The sequence below is a fragment of the Cicer arietinum genome, chromosome 4 (genome assembly GCF_000331145.2).
Source record: "Cicer arietinum cultivar CDC Frontier isolate Library 1 chromosome 4, Cicar.CDCFrontier_v2.0, whole genome shotgun sequence".
In the NCBI taxonomy this organism is placed as follows: Eukaryota; Viridiplantae; Streptophyta; class Magnoliopsida; order Fabales; family Fabaceae; genus Cicer; species Cicer arietinum.
Window position 1 is genome coordinate 30,073,174 of NC_021163.2, and position 10,272 is coordinate 30,083,445.

The following is a 10,272-nucleotide window of genomic DNA, read 5'->3' on the forward strand; positions in this document are numbered from 1 at the left end:
CCAAGAGAGAGTCTTTCTTTTTTAAGTGTTGCTTCAGTTCTTAATGGAACCAATTACAATACTTGGGCTTGTTCGATGACTAGAGAAATGGTAGAAAATAATAAAATGGAGTTTCTTGTGGATCTTTGCTTATTCCATGTGATTTTGAGCCAGCTTACAAGTACTCGCTGCAAAATCAGTTTCTTTGAACCAGTTGTGAATTGTGATCTTTTCCTTTGGTTCCTTAATGGGTCATCAATCCAGTTTCACACTCAATAGCTCAAAAAAATTCCTTTAAAGATAGTGCCAACAGAGCCTAGATTAAATTAAAGGAAAGATTTTCACAAGGGGATATAATCAAAGTTTCAGAATTGCAAAAGAAAATCCATTTGATGTGGTTAAAACTTAAGTCTTGCTCATTGAGCCCCTCCAAAATCTCAATAGATTATTTTCTATAGTTCCCCAAAAAGAAAGACCTAATGGATGGTCTAATGATAGCACATAATCTCAAACCTTTGTTAATGTTGCTGAAACAAAGAAAGGTTCTTGGAAGGGAAAGGGAATTTCCAAGACCTGCACTCATTGTGATAAACTTGGTCATACTATTGAGATTTGTTACAAAAAGCACAGTTTTCCTCCTAATTTCAAATTCAAGAATGGTAATTCGACCAATAATGTGCACGGTGGGCAAGAAAGCACCAATAATGAGGAAAATGATGATTGTGGTAGCCAACAAGGTCCTTTCACTCATGATCAGATCAAAGAAATTATGAACTTGATATAATAGGCTAATTTGGAAAATAATCATGCAACCAACCACATAGCTTCCTCCTCCCAAGTTGGTTTAACTCTAGTTGACAAGTCCACAGGTAAACGTTCTTTACATACTATCAATAATTATCACAAATATGTGGTTTGGATTATAGGTTCTGGTGCAACTGATCATGTGTGTAATAATTTTGATGTTTTCACTAAGTTTGTCAGAATTAAACCAATTAATATTAAGTTACCTAATGAGACTTTTGCTACTATTGACTATGCAGCAACTGTTTTTGTTACAAAAGATTTAAAATGAGATTCTCTTTTGTTTTTACTTAAGTTCTCCTTTAATCTCCTTTCTATTTTAAGATTATGTAATCAATTAAATTGTTATGCTATTTTCAATACTAATGACTATTCTATCTAGAACTTATGGACTAAGAAAATGATTGATACATCTGACCTTGTTGAAGGGCTTTACTACCTTAAGGGGTCAAAGTCAAATTTGTAAAGATTGTAGTATAAAAAGTATTAATAATCACAATGTTAAACATGTTCCTAAATCAGCTTTACGTCATTTTTCGTGTAGGTCACATTTCTAGTAATTTTATGAAGATTTTGAATAATTAGTTTCGTATATTGCTTATGGTGACAAACATATTTGTTACATTTGTCATTTTTTCAAGAAAAATAAGTTACATTTCCCTAATAGTGATCATAATTCTTGTGCCCCTTTTGATTTAATTCACGCCAATATATGGGGCCCTTTTACTATTCAATCTCATAATCATTTTCAGTATTTTCTCATTATTTTGGATGATTAGTGTAACAATTCACTTAATTAAATTTTATTAAAATAAAGATCTTAAATATATTAACATATTAATTTGGAAATAATGTATTTGATTAAAAATGGGAATAGACAAAAAGAGTAATAAGGAAATTGTCCAAGGGTCAAAATAGAGAAATCCCATTATTTTCCCTCACTTAAATCCTTCCCAAGAGCCTGGAACAATCATCTCATTCTTTCCTTTTCATTTTCAAAAAACTGGGAGAACATCCCCAAACCGTATTGTTCATCATCTTCCTCAACTCCTCTATTTCTCCTTCTTTTTCGAAATCTCCAAAAACATTATTTTACTAAACTTCATATGATTGACTCTGACCTATTGCATGCGCATGTTCAGCCCTGAACTTTCAATAATCGACCAAATTACATTGAAGAGAAGACAAGCAAACAACAAAGAAAAACTCCAAAACAATTGGAGCAAGATACGAAGACTAAAGAGTTAAAGAGCTGGGAAAATAGATAACTACTTCAAATCTACTCAAATCGAAGTGTAGAACTTCCATAGAAACTTATGAGTTATGTTATGTTAACTTGTTTTAGCATGAGGGTTATGGGAATTCATTCATTAAAATTATTTACTTTTTGTCAGAAACTGTTTTGGGGGTATTACAGATTATGTTCCATTAACTTCTTTTAGCATGTGGGTTTTAGGAATTCATTCACTAAAATTCTTTACTTCTTGTCTGAAAATACACTTAAATGATTTTAAAATGTCATGCATGTTGTTTGTTTTATCATTCCATGATTTTTGTGTTGGAAATTTAGGAACTCTTAGGATTTTGAGTAAAGGATTATAGTTTAATGTGTGGAACGTGTTATTGAAGGAAAATTTTGTGTGCCTTGATTGCTCTTTCAACCTCATCTCTGTAGTTTTTCCTCTGGTGTCATTCTATAACTTTTGGGTTTTTTCCTCTGGTTGTTGTTTTAGAAACCCAAGTATTTTTACCTCTAATAATTCTTTTCTATTTTGTTGCCTCAGATTCGTAACTAGGAATTCTAGGCATCCTACCTCTAATGATTAACTTACGTTTCTGGACATGTTTCCTTTGATGTTATATTTCAACTCTAAGTATTTATGCCTCTCACTTTTCCTTCTGTTTTTGTCTCTAATAGTTTTTTTTATGGTTTCGTGTAATTTGCTATGGTAAATTACTTTTCTTTTACCTCTGGTAAAATGTTTTTATTTTGCCTCTGATAATACTCTTCTATTTTGCCTCTGATTTTTCTTCTTCTACCATGCTTGTGATTTTTTCCTTCCATTTTACCTCTATTGTTTCCCTTATGTCTTTCCTCTGATCAAGCTGCCTCTGGACACGTGTCTCTTATTCTGCCTCTGGGCACGTATCCTCTTATTCTACCTCTAGACACGTATTCTTTGATTCTACCTCTGGACACATATCCTCTGATTTTGCCTCCGGACATGTATCCTCTAACTTTGTCTTTGGTCACATATACTCTAACTCTGATTATGTTGCCTCTGACCTATATGATCCTAGTCATGCTGCCTCTAGTTATAGTTTGCCTCTGATTAGAGTTTGCCTCTAGTCACGATGCATTTGATATGTTACTCCAAAATGCATCACCTCTGGTTCCAACTCTGATCAGGGACTTAGGATTTAATTCTCACAAGATTTTCAATATATTGTTAAGTTATTATAATTTTTATGGAGTAATGATGCATTGCAAACATAACATTATCAAGGCATTCAATACAGAACATCTCAAGTGTATTACATTCTCATTAATCAAATCATGCATGGCCTTATTCACGATGGGATATTCATATTTGTTCTAGGCTTGGAAGAAAAGGTGGATGAGAACAATCAAGATGCTAGTTGAGGTTTTGTCAGGCCGCCTTTACCAATCAGGACTCAACTATCTTGGTGAACCACGTCAAGATATTGGGCGACTTTTTCTTGTTTTAAGGAAAAGATTTGATGTCATGCATAGTTTTCATAATCATAATGAAATAATGATTTCAATTAAGTTTTTATGAAAAATTGAAGTTAAGAGCTTCATCATGCGATGCATCATAATTTCATGTTTTTATGCATATTTATGGAAGAAATGTTTTTAAACTACCCCTCCTTTTATTTTCAGAACTCACTGGGTTTTATGTCACCCCTTTATTTTTTATATACATTAGAAACTGAAGGTGACTATTGGTTAGTCCCAGTAACAGAAGATGATCTGTAAGCACTGTTTTGGTCTTAGTGCATTATTTTTATTTGATATAACCTAATGTTTTAGGGAACAAAATTATAATTCCACTACTACTCCTGTAATTCAATTAAATAGTTCATTAAATTGAGTTGTAAACTATGTTGTTTAAATGTAGTTACAAGTTAATTTAATGATGCTTATTATTGATTTATAATATTGTCTCTGTTTTATTAAGGTGTATGAATTCAATTGCCAAATTCTAGATAATTGGTAATGGGTCTTACAATTACACCAGATTTGTTTGGGTTATTTTCATGAAAATAGAATCTGAAACTAGAGGCCATATTGAGTCTTTCATAAGACTTGTGAACAATCAGTTTAACAAGAAAACTAAAGTCTTGAGAAGTGGCAATGAATTACAGTTTATTAATTCAGATTTGTATTCAAAAATGGGTATTGTGCATCAAACCACATATGTTGAGACACCTCAGTAGAATGCTAGGGTGGAAAGAAAATATCAACACATTTTAAATGTGGCTAGAGGCCTTTTGATTTAGTCCAATTTACCTAATAATTTTTTGACCTATGTTGTTTGCCATGTTGTTCATATTATTAACATAATTTCTACTTCTATACTTAAGAACAAGTCATCTTATCAATGTTTGTATAACACTACCCCTGATTTAAACAATTTTAAGGTTTTTGGATGTCTTTGTTACGCATCCACTCTTATTTCTCACAAATCTACGTTTGATAGTTGTGCCAAGAATTGTGTTTTCTTGGGATATAAGGCAGAAACAAAGGGTTACCAACTTTATGACATCCAAAACAAAAGTTTTATTGTTTCTAGGAATTTGGTTTGAGGAACTCATAATTCCCTATAGTCCATGCAATTCATATTTATATAACTAGGACTGCATTCCTGTTAATACAAGTGAATTTGTTGTTATTGAGCTCCATAAAGCTCATTTTGATCGTCATTTGGAAGGGGAACATGCCCCAAACTTACAATCTTATGAACCTGATGAAGATAATGATTCCATTACTTAGCACGACCAAAATGAAAATGAAAATCAGCACATAAGAAGATCAAGAAGGGATAGGCATCGACCAACCTATCTAGCAGATTATGAGTGTCAAATCACAAGTCACTCAACAATTAAACCAGGTGCACTATATCCTATTTATAATTAGGTTTCTTATGCTAATTTATCTCTTTTATCAAAAGGTGTTTTCTCTATCTATCTTAAATAAAATAGAACCAAAGAATTATGAAGAGGTAAGTAAGCATTTATACTAGAATAAAGCCATGGAAGAAGAAGTGAAGGCTTTGGAAACCAACAACACATGGGAGATTGTGCACATGTACCCTGGAGTCAAACCTATAGGGAGCAAATGGATTTACAAAATCAAAAGAAAGCAGGATGAGATTATAGACAGATACAAAGCAAGGCTTGTGACAAAAGGATATGACCAAAGAAAAGGACAAGACTATCTTAACACCTTCAGTCCAAATACTAAAATGAAAACTATCATTGTCTTGTTGGCCTTGGCATCGATTTTTAACTAGCATCTTCACAAACTTGACATCAACAATGCATTCTTACATGGAGACCTACATGAAGATGTATACATGAAGCTACCATTTGAAATTACTGCCAACAAAACAAACCAAGTGTGCAAGTTAATCAAATCTTTGTATGGTTTAAAGTAGGCTAGTAGGAAGTAGCATGAGAAATTGCTTTCTACATTACTTAGTTATGGTTTTCAACAAGCAACATCAGATCAATCCCTCTTTCATCAAACACGACTCAAATACTTTCATAGCCTTGGCTATTTATGTGGATGATGTAATACTAGTTGGGAACAATTTGAACGAGTTTCAACATATCAAGGACAAGTTGTTGGAGCTCTTTGGCATCAAGGATCTAGGATCCTTGAAATTTTTCTTGCATTAGAAGTGGCATATTCAAAGATTGGCATCTCTCTTTGTCAAAGAAAGTATTGTCTAGATTTATTGACATAAATAGGTATGCTAGGAAGCAAACCTGCTTCAACACCAATGGATTATTCTCTAAGATTACAACAACATGATGGATCTCTATTCTAGATGCATCTAAAAACAAGAGACTTATTGGAAAACTAATATACTTTACAACCACAAGACCCGACATCACCTTTGCAGTCCAACAACTCAGCCAGTACATGGCAAGTCATAGTTAGACACATTACCAAGTAGTAATTAGGGCACTCAGATATGTAAAGAAGCCATTAGTAAATGGTCTTTATTTCAGGATATTGTTTTCTTTCTTGGGCATTCCATCATTAGTTGGAAATGAAAGAAACAAGTTATAGTAGCAAAAGCATCTTCAGAGGCATATTATAGGTCTTTAGCATCAAGAACTTGCAAATTGTAATGGCTAATCTACCTTTTAAGTGACCTCCATATCAGTTTCAAGAATACACATTTGTTATTTTGTGACAAATAGAATGCTTTACAAATAGCAGTCAATCTCGTTTTTAATGAGAGAACCAAACATTTATAAATAGACTGTCAAATTGTGAGGAAAAGTCTCAAGCTGAAATTATTAAACCAATGCCTATCTCCAGTGACAATCAAATTGTTGACCTATTCACCCGGAGCTTGTTACCAAAGTACTTCAACAACTTTGTTTCTAAGCTTGTATTACTTTATATTTATCAAGCTCTAGCTTATAAGGCGGTATTAGAATAGTTGGTCTATTTGGCTCCTGTGCAAGTCTTCATTTTTTTTTTCAATTTAACGAGTCAACCAGTATTGGCTTCACCAACCAGACAGTCAGCCTCAGCTTCACCAGCTAGCTTGTTCCACTAGTCTGTCAACCAGCTTGCGCTCATCACCCTCCCAGTCTCATAGTTAGCTTGATAGTTAATTGTTAGTCAAGCTAACTGTGAGCTTGCTTGTAATAGCTAATAGGATACTTGTCCTAGGTTGTTATTCGTTAGTTACTTTTTATTTCAGTTATAGTTGTTACACATAATCTCATCTCTTTTCTTCTCTCCTGTCATATCTAAAGAGATTGAGATGCTACTTTGAAAATTAATTCATTTCATTTTTCAATATATTGAAAATTATTTAATAAAATAGTTTATCTTGTTTCCAAATAATAACACATAGTCCCAAATAACACAATAATCATAATTAAAAATTTCATAACAAAGGAAAAGCCAATGATAAATGTGTAGTGTACCCACCAAAAGTAAAGAATCCACAATTAACTAATACCAAAAAAAAAAACAACAAACAAACAAACAAAAAAGTTCCATCAAATCTTCTTGTGTATCAATTAGGAATTGGATTCCCTATTGTAACTACGTAACGGAGTTACAAGTCTCAAACATATAATTTAGATCGACATTTGAAATTGTTTCAAAAGTAAAACTGACTTTATGATCTCAATTGTCTAATCTGAAATCAACAGTTGATATTAACTATTGTGTGAAACTGCATATACTCGATATTGTAGGGAATTGCGATCCCAACTTGAATCTTCAAAGCATGCTATCAGCACAAGAAGGCAACCTCTTGAAGAAATTACTAGGCACAGAAGGCAACTTGCTTCTAAACTTAGGATGCCTTAGCCAATAAATCCCAGCAATGGAAATAACCATCTTAAAAGGTGTAACATACAATCCCACAGCAGTAACAAGACAAAAATTCACAAACAAAAATGTTGCTCTTGGGTCTCTCCAACTAAGCAAACCTTGAAACCTCTCACCTTGTGTTGCAATATCACCAACCACAGTTTGTATTCTCCCTGCTACACTCCTAAGCCTATCATACCTCATTTTCACAACATCCTGTGCTTTAGAAGTTGGAAAAGTATCAAACTCTTCATCTAATTCATCTGCATGTGCTGCTTCAGCCCATGAAATTTTTGTATCCATATGTGGAGGGTGTCTTTGTCTTTTCCTAAAGTTCCATATTCCAATGAGAAACATGTAGAGGAAAATAGTTGGTAGGATCAATTCTGGATAACATATCAAGATGAAAAATAGAACATGAACTAAAATTGTTGTCACTGGATTCTTCCACTTTTGAACTTCACCAAGCCATTTACTCATAGATATTAAGCCTGAGAAAAGTGAAACTATTCTAAAGAAATTTGCTTTGCTTCTTCTTAAACTCCATATGTGTGAATCAACATCAAGCATGTATTCAACAACTTCTTTTCTAAGAGGTGGTTCTGCTCTTCCTAGTCTCACTGCTACAATGTTCATAGCTTGGTATCTTAAACTATCTAATTGATTCACAGTGAATGGATGCAAGTAATGCATTTTAGGGAGTAAAGGGTGTCCATAAAGGTAAATTATATGAGCTAATGAAAGACATGTGAAACGTATTGCTAATTGAAGTTCACCCATTTTCTTTAAACCAGAAGGTTTTAGAACAAGTAATGGATATGAATTTGTGTAGATTCTATCCATTTCTAAAGTTGATAAACGAATTCTCACCTTACCAATCCTTGAATCATTGATTTTAGCACCACTTGGTTGTTGAGAATTTCCACCTAAATGACAATTATCAAAAACACCAAAAGTTATGACAGTACAAGGATCATGAACTTCCCATGTGTATTGTTCATTCCATTTTGGATTCAAACTCTCTGTGATTGTTCTTGTTCTAACCCATTTCATTCCATATTTTGCTACACAATATGAATCTGTTGACCCTTTTCCTCCAGTGTTTGTTTTCATAGATTGAAGTCCTTGAGCACTCAAAATTCCAACTTCAAGTATCCCAATTGGTTGCTTCCATAATTGTCTAGCAGTTGGTCTTGTATCACTAATATACATTGTTGATTCATCAAGAACATGATAAGCACCTTCAAGACAAACTCTTAAATGAATCCTACTTGAGAATTTAAGTTCATTCCCTTTATCGCCTTCAAGAACACCGAATCCGAACCTCTCCACGTTAAACCATCGCGAATGTACTGGCCGATGATCCATCCGAATCTCGAATTCGTTCAACGGAAGCTTTAACTTGGCCACAACCTCGTCTTTTCCGGGACTAGCCTTATTCTCCAAAGTCAACACAAGCTGTTCTTCAAATGGTTCAGCTGCTACAAACACAAGATCTTCATTCCACATAGGATTTGTTGTTTTTGTTGGACAAAGCTTAGTTTTAAGCACTTGTTGACCAACTTGAGCTTTAACAAAAACTTGGGGTGGTTGGCTTTTATCATGAGACTCAACATCTTGAGCTTCAATAACATTAACTCTTAAATACCAAAGTTTAGGATTAACATAAACCTTTGATCTTACATTATAAACACCTTCACCTTTAACAGAAGCAGAATCTGAATGCCAAGCCTCAGGAAAAGCTTCATCACCTTGTGTTCCAATCCAAACAGCTAACATAACTTCACCTCTTGTTCTTGTTTCACCTCTCAAATTCTCAAGCCTATACCATTGAGGAGCTAAAGGGCTATCAGGTGGAACTCTTGTTGGAACTTCATGCATGTCAAACTCAACTTTACCAATGTAATCATCTCTAGCTACCATTTCTTTGTCTCTAACAAAAACTTCAACGATTGAAGATTGTATCTTTTCCTTTGAGAATGCAAAAACTTGTTTCCATTCAGGGTTTGTTTTCTTCTCAAAGTGTCTTGTTTTGCCTTTGTAGTTGCCAACTTTGACTTCAACATAAGGGTCAACGTTTCCTGTGACAGGGTTTGGTGGTAACTCTTTGGCTTTAACAACACGAACGTAGAGATAGAACATTTGTTCTACGAGATCGTAGGTGCTTGTTGCTCTCTCTGTGTAGATCCAACCAGTGCCACCTCTTTGTCCTCCATGTGGCCATTTTTCTCCTAGCTCTGGTTTTGTGTCTTTTAGCTTGTAATCATCTTGGTTTGGTTTTGAGTCTTTTTTAGTAGAACTCATCTTTGTGTCTTTGAAGTGAACCTTGATGGTGCAATTGCAACTTTTATGGTATTTTGTTGTTTCTCTTTTACAAATGAGAAACTAGAGAGAGTAAATTGATATATAAGTAATCTTTCACAAATGTTGTTTCTCAAACTCATGCAATAGCACCAAATAGATATAATTAAAACTAGAGAGAAAGGCAAAAGTGATGACCCGGTCGAGATTCTGTTTATACATCAGAACATTGGTAGTCGTTTGATCAAAATCGAACAGTTTAGATTTTAATATGTTAATTTTAATTTTAAAATGAGAAATAAAAATGTGCATTTAAAAAAAAGTAAAATCTCGATTTAGACCATAAAATCTTGTCCATGTGAATTCGAATCCCCTAACATCAGAAAATCCAAATTCAAAAAGGATAATTGTAGTAATAATTTGATATAACTAAAATTTATTTAAGAAATTGATTTGTTAACCTATAAAATACATAGAATGACAAATAAAACACGTACAATAATAATTTAAAATAATTAATTAATTAAATGTAATTAAAATTTTAATACATATTAACAAATATTTTTGGATTCACATCGACTAAAAATCCAACATCA

At 33.4% G+C, this 10,272-nt stretch overlaps 1 protein-coding gene across 1 annotated transcript; it reads right to left on the reverse strand.

The window, feature by feature from the left end:
* Positions 1-6,915: 6,915 nt before the first annotated feature.
* LOC101500750 (FT-interacting protein 1-like) lies at positions 6,916-9,834 on the reverse strand. The gene has a single exon (XM_004497880.4). The coding sequence runs from the start codon at positions 9,677-9,679 to the stop codon at positions 7,283-7,285; it is 2,397 nt and encodes a 798-aa protein (XP_004497937.1). The 5' UTR covers positions 9,680-9,834; the 3' UTR covers positions 6,916-7,282.
* Between the last annotated feature and the right edge of the window lie 438 nt (positions 9,835-10,272).